The sequence below is a fragment of the Histomonas meleagridis genome, assembly GCF_020186115.1.
Source record: "Histomonas meleagridis strain 2922-C6/04-10x chromosome Unknown contig_54, whole genome shotgun sequence".
In the NCBI taxonomy this organism is placed as follows: Eukaryota; Parabasalia; order Tritrichomonadida; family Dientamoebidae; genus Histomonas; species Histomonas meleagridis.
In genome coordinates, this window is record NW_027150897.1 from 1 (window position 1) to 22,273 (window position 22,273).

Here is a 22,273-nt window from a genome sequence, read left to right on the forward strand (position 1 = left end):
ACGCAATTACGCAACAAAAATATTATTAACAATATAATTACGAACAACATAAGTTTTAAAAAATGTTGTGTAAAAATATATGTATTAAAAGTATGTTATTTTGGTTATTTTTATAGTATTTCTTCAAAGTCCTTGATGTCCCAGTCTGTCCGTAGACATATAACTTCATCTAAAACTTACCCGCAACACGACAATTTACGCAATTACGCAACATAACAACAATAATATATATATATATTGCTTAATATATATTGCTAACAATTATTATAATAATAACCCTTTATAAAAGACATAGACAGACAATATATATATATATATATTATATTTTCAACAATTTATATGTTAACAATTTATATTTCAACAATTTATATTTCAACAATTTATATGTTAATAATTTATATTTCAACAATTTATATTTCAACAATTTATATGTTAATAATATTATGTTTTCAACGGTTATATTTCAACAATTTATATTTCCTGTGTGTGTGTGTGTACACAGCACACATCTTATTTCTTCCCTTCTGGAAGATAGAATTCATGATTATTTTTCGATTTCGATTTTTTTCAGATTATTCATTCTTCCAACAATCTCCTCCGTTTTCTCACAACACAACACACATCTTATTTCTTCCCTTCTGGAAGATAGAATTCATGATTATTTTTTGATTTAGATCATAAATTTCACTGCTAAATTTTTATTTATTTCAGTTGATAAATTGCGTTGAAGCAATATTCCTTGCAACAATTGAAGAACCAGAAATACTATTATTATTCTTTTCTCTAAAGTTTAATGAAGGGTCTATAGACAAGCATTTGATCAACGTTCTTAATTGAGTGCCTTTGTATTCATAATTCATATTATTAGCAATTGATGCCCTAAGTTTATCAATTTCCATTTTGCATGCATTTACGTCAAAATTAACATGTTGCACTTCTCTTCCATTTAGGAAAACACCTGCATCTGAAGCTTTTCGGCTTGGGGGTAATTCTATTTTTAGTTCGTTTAGCAATTGATTTTTCAAAGTGTTTCTAGACAGGGAAGAAATAAAAACATCAACTCCAAGCTTGTTTTGCATTGTTGATCGCGTAATCCCAAATGTGTTTTCAATGGGATGCGATGAAATGCGATTCAAGGCTAATTTTTCAGGATAATTTTTTAAGGCATAATACAATCCAATGATTGTATTTATCATTCGCTTTAATTTATCCTTTGAATAAAATGAAATGCTTCGAACATTCTTTGAGAATTTTTCAGGCAATTCTTGAGAATGGTTAAAGTATAATTGACAATATTCCCTGAAAAATATGTGTTTAATGATATCTAAAAATTCTTTTTCTTGTGCTTAAATCAATTTCCTTTGAATGAAGAACAGCTCCCCCATAAACTGAATGGTAGTAAATAATAAAAATGTGAATGCTTTTTATTTTTCATCATTATGTTTAAATTTTTTATTGTAAATGCATTCAATGCAAGTTTGTCATTGTATTTTGACAAACTAGTAGTATCAGAAAAAGCTTTGATTCTGTAAATTTCATAAAAACTACCAATTGAAATTATTTCTGTATTAGCCATTAATAAAAAAAAAAAAAAAAGTCTACATCGTTGATTCTTAATTATATGTAAGTAATCACTAATAGGCCATTGTTCGAATTGAATATATTGAATTATAGTTTCAAGTTCATAATGTAAATACTTGAAAAATTTTTGTAAAATGATTTGAATGCCAAATATTTGTTCCTGTATCACCATCTGAACATTTAAATACAATTTTAAATTTTTGAGACAATTCAATTAATTGTTGATCAAATATTAATTTCATATCATTGTTCATTTGTCCTCCTTTCGAAGGAATAACAGAAACAGGAATACACTTAAAATCATGACATATTGGCTGAATTTGAATTAAAAAAACATTATTAACATTGTCATGAGTAAACAAAGGATGAGGTGATGCAACTGTTGCATCGATAGAGATTGAAACTGGAATTTTTTGTGACAGACAAAGCTTTTGAATTAAAATGTATTTTTGATTCAATTCATTTGATAGAAAGGAATTTTTAATATTTGAAATGGTACTGGAAAAGTTTTTTGAATAAGATTGCTTTGCTTGGAATTTTAATTATTTCTCGAAGTAACTTATAAGCTTTGGGAGATATTATGTATAAAGCTTCACAAAAATTTAATCATTTTATTAGAATATCTTCTGTGAGAACTAAGACAATCATTTTTCAAACATTCTGAAAGAAACCAATTTTGCTCAATATTCGAGTACATTTGAACCTCCAGTAATAAATTCATCTTTTGGTCTTGCAAAACTTGTAAATCACTTTGTAATTTAGCAATGCTCATCTTGAGGTATTTGTTTTCCTTCATTAAATGCTTATTTTGTTTGCTCAAATCCATTATTTTGATATTTGCTTGCATTAAATCAAAAGTGGATTTAAACGTTCCTTTAATAAACCATTAAAAATTAAATTTATTTTTAAAATAGATATATCTCAAAAACAACACGAAAAATATGAGCATTCTGAGTGTTTGAAATGCTCTATATTGTGATTATTATAATATATTATTAAATAAAGATTGATTCCATGAGCAATTATTTAGAAAAATGCCTTTTTTTATTTCAACATGTATACAAATAATATTGTTATTATAATGATATAACACATAATTATTTTTAATTTTATGCTCTGCAATCTATAATATATATTTTAATGTCTATCAAATAACAAGATATTATTGTTTTTGTTTTCACTTTTTGATAATAAATTGAAAGGGTGGTTTTGCTTGACTAGCTCTATTTAACAGTTAACATTTTATTAACGGCCACTTTGTGGCCTATTAAATAATTATTTTTTAAAAGTAATGATTTTTAACATTACATTATTGTATAACACCTTTTGTAAAGTATTAATTCTCTATTAAATATAGTTTTATAACGGATATCTTATAACAATTACAACGAAGGGGACCAGGGGTGTTAGCCCTAAGGGCCCATGTAGTTGTGATGTGTGTGTACTTTAGTGCTTGATTATTTATATAATCCTTTAAACTGGAATATAGAAGAAATCTGCTTCATGTGAGTTATTTGTAAGAATGGGAGATAACATCAAATCTCTGTGGAGCTCAATTTCAACAAAAAATTGAAATTTTTGATTTTTTCCAAATATTGAATAATAACCAAACAATTTTTTTGATATTTATTTCAGAGACCACGGTGTGTTGTATTGTTCAAAAGGATTTTCAAAAATTTTAGAAAAAAGCGAAAAATTGATCAGATCGAGATCTCAAAATTCAGCAGTCGAAATTGGCTAAAAATGTATATCTAAACTAAGTACCCGAAATTGTTTATGTATTATGATTTTCATTAAAAAACTATTGAAAAATTTAGAGTTGAAGCACCTCTTAAACCCCCAAAAATTAACGAAACTTTTTGATAATAACCGTTAATGTAGATTTGTGCAAAATAGGTGAACTGAAATTGAGATGATTGAAACATTGCAAAAATGGATACATTGGATCAACCCATTAAGGTAAATTATAAGCACTGGAAGCAACAAAGGAAGGAAATATATGAGCAAACAAGAGTAGAACTTCTTAATTCATCGGAAAAACATATTGGCCAATATTATCAAAATATTGAAAACAAAATTGAAGAAAAAATTTCTTCTGATTCAATGGAAGATATTCTATATTGCCTTCAGATGGCTTCCGTTCTATTTCATTTTCAAAGAAATCATGATACCTTGGCACCATATTTATCAAATTTTATACAAAAACTTGATACAAATCAGCCAATACTTATTAATGCTATCACTAAGGTATTTCAATTGATGTTAAAAGACAGTTCATATCAAATTCCTTCAATTAAAGAAAGTTTAAAATTGGCAGAAAAATGGTTATCAATGAGTGATTATCATGTATATAATAGCCTTATTATCATAAAACATTTGAGGGAATCTTATAAGGAAAATTCGATTTCTTTGATATCAAATTCTATCCGAAAACTTTTTGTAATTGCCTCATCGAATGACGAGCTATTAAGTTCTGTTACTATGAAGCTTATTAAATTTTTTGCTGAAAATGCAAAAGCTTCAATTTTTTCAAAGAGCAAAAATTATTATTCAACAACACTTAAGAATTTCTTTTATTCTAAAGATCCCAATCAAATATCCTGTTGCTTTCACCTTCTTCCGATTTTCATAAAACGTCAAGATTTTAATTTCCAACCAACGATATCAGATATATTTGAAATTATTTCAGATCAATCAGACGAAATTACTCGTTCAGGGTTTGACCTTATCTTCTTCATAACTGGGTTAAACAACCTTGAATTTAATGCAGATGAAGTATTTTCATTTTTATTGAATAAGTGTAAAACATGTCCATCCTTGCATTGCTATATTCCAGAAGCAGTAAAGAACTTTGGTACCAAACTTAATCCTCAACATTTATTTGATTTTATCTCAAAATATTCCAAAAGCACTAAATGTGAATCATCATTAATATGTCCATTTGAAATTCTTTCTACAGTCCTTGACGTCTTTGGTGATAAAGTTAATGATCTTGATCCTAATCTCTTTTATTTTGATGAACCATGCGTTCATTATATCAAAGTGACCAAACACCAAAAGTGCTTCTTAACCGAAAAAGTCAAAGAATTTTTCAAAGAGCCTTTGAAATTCAGTGATTCGAAAGGCTTGATTAAGTCATTAATGATTTATAGTTTTATGCCAGAAGTATTTCCACCCGAAAATGAATTATTTGATCAATTACAAAAAATCTATTTAGCATCCAATGACATAGAAGTACGTCAAGAAATTTTAAATATCTATGGTACATCTACATCGCCAAAAGCAACTGATTTATTATTGATGAATTCATTAATAGATCGAGATAAAAAAGTAAGAGCATATGCATTAACCAAATTGCAACCAAGTCCATATTTAGCAACACATCGATCTGTTACATATTATTTAAATGATTCATCATTTCTAATTCGACGTCTTGGTATGAAATTATTATCCAAAATAGCTGATTTTAATCCGTTCGAAATCCGACCATTAATTATTGGCTATTTGCATATTTTATTGGATTTAATATCCACATCCACTGATGCTAAATATTCGGCTAAATATGCATCATTTATGTCCACAATAACGAAATATTGTCATGAATGTACCCGAATTTGTAGTTTTGGTATTGTTTCAGTCGCATTAAAAGTTATTAGTATATCATTATCAGATAATCAACGTAAAGTTATTGGACATGAAATATATGGACATAATCGAAGAACTTCATCACATAGTTCTTATCCATCAATAGGAAGTGTTGGACATAGTGAATCATCACATTCACCAATTACAACACCATATTCATCAAATCTTTCAGCAAGTAAATTAGAAAGCCAATCAATTGAAGAAGATTATGATACATCTGAATTAAATACAATTACAGATAATGAGTCATTTAATTTAATTGATCAATACAAGTCGAAATATTCATTAGATTTATTAAAGTTACCATCTTTATTATTAACACGAAAAGAATCAACAAAAGAACCAAATCGAGCAAAATTATATTATTTATTTAATTCTAAATATATCGACAAAAGAGATGCATTATTATTAAAGTCATTAGCAAACTTAGGTATTCCTTGTGAACCATTTTTAACAGAAATATTTGCTGGTTTTTCAAGAATATTCGAAACTAGAACTAATGAAAAATTATTAATTAGTGCTGTGGAATCATTAACAAGATTATCAGTTGCAACATTTAATGGATTTAATATTAGATTAAGATGTCCACAAATTACTGCACCTTTAATACATTTAATTTCTACAACTCAAAACGAAAAATTAACAATTGCAATTTTACAATTATTTGGAAGTGCTTTTGATTCAATTGATTTAACTTTAACGCAAAGTTTAACAGCTTCAAATGATCAACAAAATATTCAATCTTCTAATGACCCATCATTTTTTACTAAGTTTGTATTACATAATATAATTAAACATATGAATGATCCATCATTAGTATTATTGAAAACAATTTCTATGATATTTGAAAGTGATCCAATTAATTCTGCACAATATCTACCTGATATAGTACCAATTTTTACTGAAATGATAGAAAAAGCTTCGCCTACACATAGAGATGAAGCATTTCATTATTTCGAAATTATAGTATATTCAACTCCAAATGATTTTATACCAAATTTACCAAATATTCAGCAATTATTATTGAAACTTTTAGATTCAAGAATATGTATTGAATTTTGTTTATGTTTATCAACAACATTAAAAGCAGGATTTACATCGATAGCTAATAATTTATATTATAAATGTTTAGTATACTTAAAATCTAATGATATTAAATACTTTAAGTGTTTATTAAAATTTATAGTATCAATGAATATATATCAATATCAGCCTTTTGATGTATTTATTCATACATTAGAATCTATAGATTTTCCTTTAAGACATATGAAATTTGTAATTAAAGCTTTAACTGCTGTAATACAATGCTGCGATGTTCAAATGCATTCTGGGCGTTTAATAGTATTCGGTACAAATGCATTTTATAAATATGATAAGAAAATTGATTTAACAACATATTTTGCATCATTATGTATTTGTTTCAATATTACATTTTTTAATTTTGAAGAATTTGTTAGAATTAATAATATAAAATTTGATTATATCGAAGAATTTAATAAAATAATGTCATCTAAGATACCATCAATTAGAGAAGCTACTTTTCTAAAAAATTTATCACCATCATTTAAAGTGCCAAAACTTACACCAGAATATAATAAACCGAATTCATTTTTCATTGGATTAAAATTCCCTAATGAATCACATTTGGGTGAATGGTTTTCCACATTCTTTAATTTACTTATAAAGAATTCGCCATCATCGTCTATACGTATTTGTTCTGAATGTATATTAACTATTCCATCATTAAAACATTTAATTCATCCTATAGCATTTTTGTCATGTTGGAAAAATGCAACTGTTGAAGACAGAGAATACTTTTCACAAATTATTAATAAAGTATTACATGAACATCAACATGTTCATAAATTATTCATTGATTTAATACAAATAGCAGATCGTGCATTAATACCAATGAAAGTTGACTATTTTAGAGTTGCAGAAATATCTGAATCACGACAATATTCATTTTATTTGTTACAATGGTTATATATTAATGATCCAACAGATACTAAAGTTATAAACTTATTAATGAAAATATCAATGAAAATGGATCGAATTTCGACTGTTCGAAGTTTATTTAATCAAACAGAATCATCAATGACACAATTGGAAGTAGCAAAATGGTGTGGTAAATTAGGAGATTGGGAACGCTCATTACAAATATATCAAAAAGAAGGAGGACACTTATCAAAAATTATTAAATGTTTAGCGATGTTAAATCGTTATGATGATATAGAAGATTTAGAAGGTAAATATCATGAGATGTCTATAGAAGATCAAGGTAAAGTATCAGAACATTTTTTATGGATGTTTTCATTATTAAGAGAGAATTCTAAAGTTAATGAAATTATGAATTCATTTACTTATTGGTCAATTCCACGATTACATTTTGCTATATATAATTCGATATTAACAGGAGATTATGAAAAAGCACAAAAATTAATTGATTTTGCATTTCAATTTACTGCTAAAAACAGACCAAATTATGCAACTTGTGATCAAAGAAGAATTGAAGAAGATTTAAATAATGCGCAAATATTAATTGAATGTCAAGAAGTATTAAATTATAAACAAAACAAAACAGAAAGTAATCAAACATCATTTTGGAAACGAAGAGTTAAATATTTTCAACGTAATAAAATTAATTGGGAAAAAACTATTCGATTACGACAACTTGTAATTCCATCATCTACAAATATATCATATTATTTACCTATAGTTTCACAATTAAGAAAAGCAAAATATTTTTCATTAATAGATTTTTATTTTTCACGACATTTAAAATATGGGTTAGATCCACATATATTAATTGAACAAATAAAGATATTTTGGGCTATAGGTAATAAAGTAGATGCATATAATGGTTTATATAATTTATCGAATTTATTTAAAATTAAAACTGCTGAAGATTATTCCAATTTAATTAGAAAGCATCCGAGTCCATTTCCATTTTCATTTCTACATAAGATGACGATATCTCCGATATTTTCAGAAGAATTACAAGAATATTGTTTTATATACTATAATGTTAATTCTATTTCTAATTTCTTAGAAGCTGTAGAAGGTTCTACAATTGAACAGCAAAGAACTTTTATTGCAGCTTTAGCTAAACAATATCCACAACAAGTAGTTAAAGTATTATTACATCATTTAAATTCTGGTGTTTATGATAATAATTTTTTTTCAAAGTTATACAAGTTACATGGTAAATACTTAGTCAAAGAAAAAAGTCAAAACTTTAAAGCATTAAAAAAGTCTGCTTATTATTTGGATAAATCATTATCTTATGATTCAACGAAAAAGAAAACTTGGAGACTTTTAGCATATGTTAATTCGATGTTATTTTTAGATTCACGTAAGAGAGGAGAAAACAATGAAACATATGGAATAAATGCAATTAATGGCTTTTTACAGTATATGACAATGCAACCAGAGAATGATTTAGAATGCATGTGCCAAATCTTTTCTATTATATCAAATGGAACTGAAAATATTATTAATGAAATCAAAGATAAAATTAATTTCATTCCAGTGTCATCAATGGTTAAAGTATTACCACAATTAACTTCTAAATTAGAAACTTCGAACTATTTTATACAAAGTTGTATTAATCAAATATTATCTGAGAATCGTAATGATTATTTCCAACAAATTTATTTCGCTTTATGTCCTTATATGAATGATGATGATCAATCAACGGTAATATCAGATATCATTAATAAGATTAAACAATTTAACTCTAAATTCATTGAAGATGCTGATATATTTATACATGGATTAATCAGATGTGCAATTACTTGGTTTGAGCAATGGTTGCATTCAATAGAAATAGCTGTACAAGAACATAAAAATCAAAATTATTCAAACGTAGACTTTATATTAAATGAAAGATTTAATGATTTCCAAAACCCGCAATGTGATTTCGATAATATGTTTGTAAGATTATATCAAGATTTAATTGAAGAATCAAGATTCTATTTCGAAAAAGGTGATGATAAATCAATGAAACAAATGTGGAACAAACTCAGAATTTTATATAATTCTCTCAAAGAGAAAATTGACATGCTGGCGGTTATATTCGTCAATAAAATAGCGCCACAATTGGCAGAGAAAAAGAATTTTGAATTGTTTATACCGGGGTACCCTAACGAAATGATTCATTCTGTTGAATCTGTAATGGATGTTTTAGAAACTCAACAACATCCAAGATGTGTTTATATTATGTCAGAAAGTGGCCAAAGATTTAAATTCTTATTAAAAGGGAATGAGGATTTAAGATTTGATGAAAGATTAATGCAATTCTTCCAATTAATTAACGGTATTTTGCCAGCCGGTTTGCCTCAAATAGAAAACGATACATATGTGGCAACATATGCTATCGTTCCGCTGGCAAAAAGTGTCGGATTGATTCAATGGTTTACGGGAGCAGATACTTTACATCAGTTAATTAGTGAAAATAGAGATAACCATCAAACTGATAGAAATGCTGAAGCTAATATGATAAACGAAATGATTGGATGTAATTTGGTACATCAAACTTTATTACAAAGATATGAATTATTCGAATATATTGCAAAGAATTTTAAGGCTATGGAATTATTCGAATCTATGTGGTTACGTTCACCTAATGCCGAAACTTGGATGAGAAGGTCTCAAAAGTTTACAGTTTCTTATGCTATTATGGCTATGGTCGGATATATTATTGGTCTTGGAGATAGACATCCTTCAAATATAATGATACAAAGGAGTACTGGTAGAGTAGTCCACATTGACTTTGATGAATCTTTTGATTCGGCTTCTCTAAGAAAATCATTTCCAGAAAAAGTACCATTTAGAATCACAAGAATGATTGTAAATGCTTTTGAAGGATCTAAATCCACTGGCCTATTCCAGGACATATGTGTTAAGGTAATGCAATTACTTAGAGATAATAATAGTTTATTAATGGCACATTTAGCAATTTTTGCAGAAGAAACGCCCGACGACTTTGACAAAAAGAGCAGAGATCCAAAGTTATTAGAACGATGCGAGAAAAAACTATATGGAAAAGAATTTGGAGATGAAATTTCTACTGCTGAAGACCAAGTCAAGAAACTGATACAAATAGCGGAAGATCCCATGAATTATTTGCAACACTATCCTGGATGGTGCCCTTATTGGTGAACAATTTTTATAATTTTAATTATAAAACGTTATGTGAATTCATTTCAATTTGACTGACTCTGTTTGGCGTCGAACATTTTTTCGATTTTTTCGGTTTGTTTCAATTAACTCAGCGATTGAATACAACCGACGAATTTCTTACGTAAGATGAACCATTGAATTTCTTTCAAAAGTGAAGACGGGAGTTTTAGAAATGGGAAAAAACGATTAAAATTAACTCAATTGAATGTATCATTGGATTTTTCTAAAAATGGACCATCCCAAACAATAAATGATTTAAAAACACTTGATATTTAATTTTTAGATCATGATTTAAAAAACTAAAGTATTTAATAATAAGTAATAAAGACATTTGAATAAAAAAAAATATTCCAATAAAAATAGGTTCCTTTTTAATGATTAAAAAATCGATTTTAATCTTTTCTATTCTATATGAAAATATAATTATATTATATTATTATTTTCTACTCAAAATTGTGCATATGCTAATCGAATTATAATTTTCTCACTCCAATACTTTTCTATGAAATCGCTGTTCTTCTCGCACATTATTCCAAAACACATTGAATTTGAACTTTTTATGTATAAGTCGCTGACTGAATGAGTGGGATTGAAGCCAAAGTTTCCTTTGACACTCCAATCTCATCTTGGTTCTTGAACTTCATTACCAATCTCCAAATTATTATCAATAAATAAAAGTAAATTGGCAATATCACAAACAGAGGGGAAGCTGTAGCCAATCCCAATCCGCCCGCCTCAACGCCGAATCGTAATCCGACATAAGCAGTGAAAGCAATACCAACCAAAGCCACAATTCCATCGATTATCATTGGCCATTTTAATGGGAATGATATGGCTAATGATGACATCAACAGAACAACTGGTAACATGACTGCAATGAGGTAAATCAATGTCAAGAATGGTCCAAAGCAGCTCATAATCTTATAGTCGCCGCTGATGAGGCCATAGAGCCAAATGATTGACAAGTGTCCGTCGATTTTTTCAAAGAAAATTGGGACAAAGAATGGTGCAATAACGCCAAAGAATGCGCTGATTCTAAAGAGCCAATTAAGCTTCGATAACCTGATCTTAACGCCAACAAAGCCCAAGAAGATAGAGACAACCCATGAATCCTTCTCACTGACGCCATTAATCCAATCCATATATGGGTCGCTCATCTTTTGCGGTAATCCAAGTGGGAATGTGATGAATAACAATATCAACCAAACAATTGGTAGCGCGGTAAACATTATATACTCAATAACTGGGAAATATCCGTCTTCGTTATATGCAGGAACTGAATCACCAATGACAAAGTCAATGCTCTTGGTGACATCGCCACTTAGTTCAACGTTATATTCGCCAGCTTCTAATGTTTCGATCGGTAATGAGCATAAGTAATATGAGGCCTTCTTCTCACATTGAAGCGCACCTTTGACTGCGCCACTTGCTGTGATAGATGGTACTTTATCAGAATAAACAATGACACGTAATGAGGTGTGACGCTCATTAAAGATTTGTTTGCTTGATAATTGTTCTTTTGGCACTGGATGTGTTACAAAGGCTAATTTTGGATTAGTAATATCAACTTCATGATACACTAAACGATCATTGTCAATTGTAATAACATTAAATTTCTTATGTTGGAATAAATCACAACCAACAAACTCAAGGTATTTGGTGTATGAGTTATGTTGAATAATTGGATGTTCTGGATGCTTATGGCCGGTGATGAAATAATCTATCTTACCTTCATTAAAGAGGGCTTGATATGTTTTACCTGAACTTGACTTGCCTCCAAAGTTCCAGAAAAGTGTTGGATAATGGTTGAACATTATGACACGTGAATCATTTGCTAAATTGTTAAGTGCGTTTTCTATGTTATCAAGTAACTCCTTACGTGGGTGCATCCAATAACCCAAGGGTGGTGCTGAGGTACGTCTTTCAAATGGATCAAATGAAATTAAAACATAGTTTGGTAATGCTTCAAGTGTTTGAACATTAAATGTTGGATTGTGGGTATAACGAGCAAAGTTATCATGATTACCTTCCATTTCAATCCTTGGTAAATCACCAATTATTTCTTCATAAAGCTTACGATCCTCTGGTTGTTGAAGCCCATGTTTTGGAATAGATTCTCCATCCATGTTATCTACAAGATCACCAGTAAGAACAGTTATTTGAGGGTTCATTGATCTTATAATTTCAACAGCTGTTTTAAGGTTGTCTTGGGTATATTTAAGTAGATGGTTAACGTGTACATCAGTTAAGTGGGCTATAACAACAGGTTCTGACATATCAGACCATGTTTCTTTAGTAGATTTGGAAATTATATCCCCAGTTGTGTGGGATCCATTAGAGACGGTCAATACAAAGACCATAATAATGTACACTAGCCAAACATATTGGGAAATTATGTACGCGGCCGAACGAAAATTACCCATGTAAAATGAGAAAAGTGGTTGAACACATTCAAAATTGATAAAGAAATTTCAATGTTGTAAAGAACAATACGTTCAATTGATAGAATGGCTATTTCAATTCCCTTGAAGGGACGTTTGAAAGTAAACTTGTCAAATAGCACGTCGATACAAAAGGGCTATTTGACCGTAACGAATACAGAATGCCAACATTTTTTTTACTCAGACCAACGGCAGTTTGTGATTGATTCTTCACTGCTATTCCTAGAAAATAGCCCGGTCCTATGTTGTATGAGATGGATTCGATCTAAATCAACATCATCAAGGTCATATTTGTCTCTCATTTCATTCATGGTATCCATTGGAACTTCAACAAATCCATGTGATGGAAAGTTGCCTTGACGATGAAAGAGGCCACCGTCAATAGATGAAATCCCTAAAAGTCTACCAAAGACGTATTTGTCAACTTTGAAAATTATATCCGTAATCCATTTAACACCCACAAGGTTCCACATAGATTGGTTGTTTTCAACAATGGCAAGGGCGTTGTATAACTTGTGAGGGAAACGACAATTTGAGTTATTTTTCCTTTGGAAAAATTTTGTAATTAATTCATCAAATGTGGTTTGATCTTTCACCCAGTAAGATGCCGGAAGGAACCCTAACTTTTGAGCTGAAAAAGTTAGGTTTGGGTCGTTTTTAGCTGTGTTATAAGCTTCATTAGAGCAAGGTGAATCATCATCAAGGATAGGTGGTAAAGTTTTTTGTTGTTGTGCTCTTTCTTTACGTTGTTTTTTCTCTGATCGGAAAGTTGTGGGTGGGATATATTGAAAAAGTTTAGGGTCAAATACTGTTTGATCAGCTGTTTCTTGGGGAGCCTCTCCAGTTGCAGGCGTTTCGGTCCAACGATTCGCAATTTGCTGAGGTGCTGACTCGTTCATGTTTGTGAAATTGTGAACGCCAACCGTTTTCGCGCCTTTTTTAAATTTTCTCTCAATTTGGTTATGGTTATTCAGTTGTTCGACTCTAACCGTCAATAATAAAAATCTAATATCTCATGTTCTGAAACTCAATGATATAAATTATTAATGTATCAAATGAGAATCGTCATAATGAATATTTATTTGTCCATTTTGATAAAATTGATTTTTTATTAATGTTTCTATATCAAAAATAATATAATGTCACAATAATTTCCTTTTCCTATATATTAAAGTGAAAGCTGTTTCATATTTTATATTTGGAAATGATTTCTTCTCATGGTTTTTGAGAAAAATTTGTTTTATATGATCAATTATATCGTATTATCATTAAAAAAACCGGTGTAAATATCAGAAATTAATAACTTTTTCAATATTTTATTTCGAAAAAACGCTAAAAGATTTTCTTATCGTTGAAATGATTAACAAAGGTAAAAATGGATCAAAAAATAAATAATATAAGTACAGCAATATTCATTAATGTAAATTAAGGAAAGTTTACAATAAATAAAAAGGTGAAAAAATGAAAGTGATCAATTCTCGAAAAGAAAAAAGGACAATCAATAATTCAATTACTTTCGATGGAATTTTTTTTGAAAAAACATAATTTTGGGTTTGAATGGTTTACAATGTATAATTGTTATGTTTATCTCCAAAAATTGCCAGGCAGTTTTTTGGCTGAAGCAGACCATAGGCGAAAATTCAATAATATAAGCAAAGGAAAAACCCAAATATCTGTGGTATTATCCAATTTTATATTAATTATGAAATATTTTATATTTAATTTACTCTGCATAAAATCATCAAAAATATGAAGAGTACGTTTATTATATTTAATAACTTTACTTAATTTAATTTTCAATTAATATTTAGTCGGAACCACTCTGTTAATGGTCTAAAGATATTTATTTGTTTTATATGAAAATTAATTTAATAATTTAGGAGATCATAATAATATTTGAAAATTATTTATCTTATTTCAGGCAGCATTTATTTATGCATCTGGAAATGGTCAAATAGAAATTGTTGAATTACTTCTTGAACAAAAAGGAATTGATATTGATGCGAAAAATATATATTTGTTTTATTTAAAATCTGTTTTAATAGTTTAATATTTCAAAATAATATGTGGAAATTATTATTGTCATTTTATACAGCACTTATGTTGGCATCTGTATATGGTCATATAGAAATAGTTGAAATACTTCTTGAACAAAAAGGAATTGATATTAATGCTAAAAATATCATTTTGTTTTATTTCATATTTATTTTAATGATTTAACATTTTAAAATGACCTGCAAGTCACAAGTTAGCCTAAATTTTACATAAAATTTAAAATAGAATGTCAACAAAGATAAAATAATTGTTTTTTGTTTTGTCAAAGGTATCTAATCGTTTCATTCTGTTTTACGATTGTTTGTCTATTGCATTCACCAAATCCACCAGCAACAATGAATTCATCAAGCATTACATACACTTTATGGGAGCCAATTAGTAAATCTATTTCACCAACTTTCCCGAAGTATGTGTACATGATTTCGACAAAGAGATCAATTGTTTCTAGAATAGCAAATTCATTATTGGTAGCATCAATGCACATGCACATGAACAAAACAGCGTATGGACGGTAAATGATTTTGTAATTCTTATATAAGAACATTGGCAAGATTGATTTGCTGTTCTTCTGGAAATTAAACGATGAAGTTATGTACTTTTCATCAGTTTATGTCTAAATGAAATATTTTTTTGACTGATATTTTTTGTATGTTCATGCTATTGTAAAACTATTAATTGTTTTTAACACATCAACATCATATTTATTTTCAAGAAGTTAGGATTTTTAATGTTATTACAATATTTTTATAAATAATGTTTTATAAGTATAACACTTGAATATTAAAAAAGTATAATCTCTATTATGTGACATTTTATGCCATCAATTTGATTTTGTATTTCTTTGATTTCTTCTTTACTTTCATTAATATTTCTCATCAATTCATTAATTTGTTCTTGTTTCTCATTTATTATTTATGTATGACACGTGTTTCTCTTCAAGCTTTTGTTGCATCTTCTGTTGGTACAACTAATCCAAGTCTTTCATCCATTTCTTTCATTATCAAAATAAGTTTTTCTCATTTTTCTTGATTCGTTTTAATTAATTCTTGTGCTTTTGGATAATGTGAATCAAGCATTTGCTTTTCTTGTTTAAACATAAAAACAGATTTATTGATATTTCTGAATTTCAATTTGGAGCATTTGCTCAATTTCTTTCGTCTTTTGTTTATTTTTTCTTATTTTACTTTTTATTTCAACAATTCTTTATTTTTTATTTGTTCGAGATTTTGCACTCTTTGGTTTATAATTTTATGTGCTTATTGCTGTTTAATTCTTTATTTCTCTATGAAATGTTTCTGCTGCTTTATAGAATGTTCGATTGATGCGCACAAAGATTTTAATTTTTCTTCAATTTCATTCATTTCGTCATCTTCTTCTTTTTGAGGAATTTCTTTATTTTCTTCTTCAATTTTTTATTTATTTCCAAAAGTATTTGCTCTAAAATTAAATTCGTTTCTTGAAGTTTATTAATTATTTCTTTGTTTTCATTTTTCGTTTGGTTCATATCTATCCATAATGTTTTATATAAATTAATTTCATTTTTTTAATTCTTTAATTTCTTGTTTTATGTTTTCAATATTGTTTTTACAGTCAGAAATTTCTTTAGTGTTTTTATTAAAGTTTTGTTCGATTTTTATTTTTGCATCAATTTATAATTTGATTTTCATTTCTTCTTCATTTTGTGCTATTTCCATTACTTTTTGTTGTAATAATTCATTAAAGTTATTATATAGTTCTTGTTTTACTTACTGTTCCTAATACGTTAAGTATCACATCACTATTTTACAACAGACGACTTCATTATTTATAGCGATTATTAAAATGCGAGTTACTTTGGAAATATCTTTTTAAAACATAAGTTCCCGGTGAGTAATAGTGTGCTGATTCTTCCTCAAAAGAAATTGCGTGATCACGCAATGGCAGAAAGTTGCTTGTATTGACAAGAACAACATACACAACAATTATCAACGACAACTTTCTCGACAAGGTGTTCAATAAACCTTTTTCTGTCTTTAAATTTTTCTAGATATAGGAACCTAAATCCATGCAAACCCAAATGTTCAAGAGCAATGTATTTGTTTTCAAATGTTTGGCCAAACACAAAGTAAACATTCAGTAACAAAAATATCATGACAATCACATCCTTCAATTGCAATATCAATATCATCATTTTATTTACCCAAAATTTTTCTCAATAAATCAATAACATTTTAAGTATCTATTAATATTAATACTATATATTAAACTCAACTTGCGATTTTACTAATACGTATACATTCCAACCGATTTGAATTATTTTCTTAGGTTATTTGGATGTTCCTCACAAATCTTGCGGAACTATTCATTTGATTTCTTATAGCTACGCGTTTTATCATAAAGGTCTTTTGGTGTTCTTCCATTTTCATGAAATACTTGAAACTCTGACCGTATTTTTGCCCATGCTCTGCACCCATATTTTTTAATTCCATTTTTAAGACAATCAATCTCCTTTTCGTTCCAAAGAATGGCAACTCTTTTGCCTGATACAATTTCACGCTTTATTGAATTTTTGTCATTTTTTCTGCAGATTTTCCAGGAAGTTTTACATTCTGTTCCTTGGTTTGATCTTCAGGTTTCTTTTGAATTATTTCATTAGATTCTGTTGTTGAAAAATCATCTTCTTCTCTGTTAGCCCATCTATAACCAACTATATAAGCATATGCCTCGCATACATCTTTATACTGAACTTTTTTAACCTCTAAGCTTTCGATAAAAGAATAGATGTCTTGCTCCATTTTTGGAGAGATTCAGATATCTTAACCTCCTTCTTACAACATGATTCTATAGTTTATAAAAAGCGTTATTTTAAACGTGCAATTTGGATGAATGAATTTTGAGCTAAAATTCAAGTAATTATTCATCCAAACTCACAACAAGAATATGAAGAAGCCACCAAACTTTAGTTTTTTGTAGAGAACAAAATTTACAATTTTTTCTTGAATTGATTTTTTTCATCATGAATCAATTCAAATAGACATGTTACTTTCAATTCTGGCCTGCCAATCAATTAGTTAGAATAAGGTAAAAATATCAAAACCGCTTTCTGCTGCTGTACCTCTTAAAAAAGAAAGAGTGCTAAAAAATTCAAATTTTCAAAAACAAAAGAAAATATCAAAAACATGATGCGAGCAGGCTATGAAATGCCTAAAAATATGAACACTATTTAATAGAAACTATGATAAAGAGAACGTTAATAACGGTTGCCGAAGCGCTGGATGGTTCCTTGGGCTCAAAGCAATTTTAATCAAGTAAAACACTTTGCAGAAACATTTGTTATTGTTCGTTCTAGGAAACGAAGCAATGGTAAAAGCATTCTCGCCTCAAAGCTGTTGAATTTTTTTAATTACTCAAGCCATCAGGCAAAGGAGTTTCAATCGAAGCATCTGTGACCCGAGCCAAACCTGAAATCTATGCATAATTTCGTAGTCATCAAACAATTCCAAGCACATTTTGTATGCAGATAGTTCCATACGAATTGTATTTAATAATTAGCGCATCAACGTGTTTATATGCACATCAATTCCATCTCTTTTTTCTGATCTTGTATTCAAACCAGAAGTATAAGAACTTAATAATTTCAGAAGCTTATACTATCAATCACACATACGAATTCTTCAACATACTTAAGGTTTTCAAATAGTGTATTAAACACTGGCAAATGGTTTAAAATACATTTTAGACGCATATGAATTCACAACAAAAAGCTTCATATACCATTCATTTCATAGTTTAACCGAACTATTTCGCAATCAAAAATTATAGGTGTTACAAAATGCCCAAAAAGCCTCACCCACTTTTGGAGGCTCATTTCCATGATATCTAAATCTGAATGTATTCATTTTCTGGAATTCACACAGAGAATTTTGAGTAATTCAAATGGCATTGTCATTGGATCTGAAATCAAAACAGGAATACACCCGAAATAAGTTGTATCGAAAACTCTTTTGTTTTGAAGAATAAGGTCACCTCTTGGGCAAACACAAAGTCTGAACTCATATAATATTGTGGAAGTAATTTAACAGTATCTATGATGGATGATTTACTTCTACGAAAAAGTAATACTTTACCGCGCGTCATGTTTTGTATAAGAGAAGTTGCCTTTGACGAACAACTTTACTTGTTTTACTGGCAACACCATAAGTCTGTGCAATAAAAGCAATGTAATTTCGTTTGCGAGTCCAATTGATTTTGTCTGGATGATAATCTCGAAAATATGAAATGAATGGAATGACAATATAGTGACCATTCCATGTTGTACCAGAATTATGAGATTGAGGATTTGGACGAACGATGAAAAAGTTGTGATGATAAACAGACTGATGACGAGCATTATTACCGTAACAAGTTTCGAAAGATGTGTCAACAACGTGATCAGAGCCATTCTTGCGATCATACCATATGAGTTATATATGTAAATTATTAAAAAAAAATAAACGAAAAACTGTTTAGACGAATCAATGACGTAAAATCAGATTATTTGGTTTAATATTTTCTCATATTGGCAAAACTCATAATGATCCATGGTGCTTGAAGATTTTTTGTTTTGTTAATACAGAAAGGCGAAACTCTTGAGCGTTAATTTCCGTACGAAAAGTTTCAAACACCAGCAAAAACCACATTTTGATAAGAAGCGCAATCTCAATTTACTTTTGTTCGAGCTAACCAAATATTCGTCCATTAATATCCAACGTAAAATTGAGTGGTTTTTTATCGTCCAAATGCGAGTAATGATCAGAATTAAAAATTATGCTCTCCAAAGAAGAGGAACAAAAATATGAATCATATTCTATTTCATGATGCTATTAATCATCTCTTTTTCACTTGTGTAACCAACCAGATTTTGTAATAACAATCAAAATTTTAACTGTTATTAGAGATATTCTAACTGATAATAATATCCAACAATTACACCAAGTAACCAAGTTGTTACATGTTACAAATCCATTTTTCAATATTATGACAATATCAATTGATCCAATATATCAAGTATTATCTTGGATCCCTCCAATCTCCATATTTCCTTCATTGTTGTGGGTTTTGTGGTGTTTTGTCTTTCAACATTCTTTATCCATTTTTATCTTGGTTGAAATATTTCAAAATTCAAATTTTTTGTTGTGATGTTGGCTACCCATCAAACTGTATCCAGTTATCGAACCCAAAAGACCATTCAAATTTTCTTTTGATCATATTTATTGATATCCAAATATTTTGTAATCAACACGATGTCCGTCTTCCTTTATCAATTGTATCAACACTGCACCCTTTGTTTCCTAACACCAAGTGATGATCATAGTTTTGTCATGTGAACATTTATGGAAGCTATGTTGCACCGACCACTTTCCAGAAAAAAGCACATAATTTTTTAAATGAATGTTCTGGAATTTATGGTCACAAAAAAATTGTAACGAAATACGTCAACCGCAAATTTCAAACAAAAGTTGGAATTTTCACAGGTATTATTTTTACATTATCAAAAAGTTATCGGAGACTTTTTTGCTTTTTAAGAAAATTGTATTAAAATCATCTGCATGGCCATCATCACCTCATTATCTAATAAGCATGACTGCTGCGAATTACCAGCCCCTCGTCAACTTCTGTCTTGGGATCATTCTTGATGGCAACGAATATCCGGATCAAATCATAAATTACATAAGCAGCTGCTTGACAACTATCATACAGCAACAGGAAAACACAGAAGCAGCAATAAACTACATCAATTTGTTTCCAATGGGCAACTTAGCTCTCATTCGCCTCAACGAGATCTTAAGTTGCAGAAACCAGCCACCACTTCCAGTTGAAGGCGACATCTTCAAGTGTAACTCTGGGGGTCGACAAGTTACACGTCACTGGAAGTATGCCGAAGACAATCGCTTGCTATGCGGCATTTACTTGTACGGTACAGAATGGAGCCTGATCGCCACATTTGTCGGGGAACGGAAGAGATAATTCGCAATGCCAACAAAGATGGCAAAGGGTTCTTTACCCAGGCATACGAAACAAGCAATGGACACTGAACGATTACATAAAGCTTGCCAAGTTGCATAGTACCTATGGTAACAAATGGGCGCAAATTGCTCGGGAAATAGGCGATACTTCGGACGCACAGTGCCGTTATCGCTACAATTCAATGTTGACGTCACTGTTTCGCTTCTAAAGAAGATGAAGAATAAGGTAATTCATTACCTTTGGATTTAATAAACAAATCCAAACACAAAATTTTAAGAGTTTTTACTGATATTTATACGCACAATGTGTTGTACCTCGCCAGGGAAACTCATCAACTTCCACTCGATGCGATGTTATTTGTACCTTTTATATTTGCCAATTGTTCAAATCTGGTGGCAAATTATTCGAAAATTGACGGTTATGATGATAAAGACAGCGATTTTATTTCATTCATCGGACATAAGCGCATTTCATCATTTTCATCAATGCATTGGTTGTACTCACAAACACAAGCTCCCAGTGAGTAATAATCTGGTAATTCTTCCTTAAAAGAAATTACGTGATCACGCATGGAAGAAAGTTTCTTGAATTGACAAGAACAACATACACAACAATTATCAACAATAACTTTCTCGACAAGGTGTTCAATAAACCTTTTTCTATCTTTAAGTTTTTCTAGATATGAAAACCTAAATCCATGCAAACTCAAATATTCAAGAGCAATATATTTGTTTTCAAATGTTTGGCCACAACGAAATATTTAGTAACCAAAATATCATGACATTGAGAATCATCAAATTCACCATCATCATCTTCCTCTTCAATGATTACTTGATGATTGTGTTCAGCAGCTCATTTCTTGGCGTCTTCTTCTGCTTGTTCTGCTTTTTTGGCTAACAATTTTACAAGATTTAATTTTGGTTGCTGGTTTTAAATTTCAGTGTTGTTGTTAGAACGCACATGACAATTGTTACAAGGGAGTCCGCTCATTAAAATCAAGCAAGAAATATAAAATATATTTTCAAAACCATATGTATATCGCATCGGATAATGGTTTTCCAAGTGAATTTGTATCTGAATAAGCAAAATCATCAGTCTTAAAGAACAAATATCAATCCAAAATTCATTATTAATAAAATGTGTTCAATTGTGATATGTTTTTACATATCAGTATTTTTGTATTGGAAATATTTCATTTTATTTTTCATTAAAAGCACGACAATCAAATCCTTCTATTGCAATATCAATATCATCATTTTATTTACCCAAAATTTTTCTCAATAAATCAATAATATATTAAGTATATTAATCTTTAATTTTAGAAATAATTATGTTTCTATTAATACGATATATAAAACTCAACTTGCGATTTTGTACCATCG

The 22,273-nt window shown here is 29.3% G+C and overlaps 4 protein-coding genes across 4 annotated transcripts; 2 read left to right on the forward strand and 2 right to left on the reverse strand.

The window, feature by feature from the left end:
• Positions 1-9,156: 9,156 nt before the first annotated feature.
• GO595_007531 (PIKK family atypical protein kinase) lies at positions 9,157-10,389 on the forward strand (the record flags this gene model as incomplete). Its single annotated transcript, XM_067921006.1, has 1 exon — positions 9,157-10,389. The coding sequence occupies one exon, from the start codon at positions 9,157-9,159 to the stop codon at positions 10,387-10,389; it is 1,233 nt and encodes a 410-aa protein (XP_067772248.1).
• A 578-nt stretch (positions 10,390-10,967) lies between these two features.
• Positions 10,968-12,833, reverse strand: GO595_007532 (Ser/Thr protein phosphatase; the record flags this gene model as incomplete). The annotated part of the gene is made up of 1 exon (XM_067921007.1): positions 10,968-12,833. One exon carries the CDS (start codon positions 12,831-12,833, stop codon positions 10,968-10,970), a length of 1,866 nt encoding a protein of 621 aa, XP_067772249.1.
• Positions 12,834-13,027: 194 nt separating this feature from the next.
• Positions 13,028-13,750, reverse strand: GO595_007533 (uncharacterized protein; the record flags this gene model as incomplete). The annotated part of the gene is made up of 1 exon (XM_067921008.1): positions 13,028-13,750. One exon carries the CDS (start codon positions 13,748-13,750, stop codon positions 13,028-13,030), a length of 723 nt encoding a protein of 240 aa, XP_067772250.1.
• Positions 13,751-20,504: 6,754 nt separating this feature from the next.
• Positions 20,505-20,891, forward strand: GO595_007534 (Myb-like DNA-binding domain containing protein; the record flags this gene model as incomplete). Its single annotated transcript, XM_067921009.1, has 1 exon — positions 20,505-20,891. One exon carries the CDS (start codon positions 20,505-20,507, stop codon positions 20,889-20,891), a length of 387 nt encoding a protein of 128 aa, XP_067772251.1.
• Positions 20,892-22,273: the final 1,382 nt, after the last annotated feature.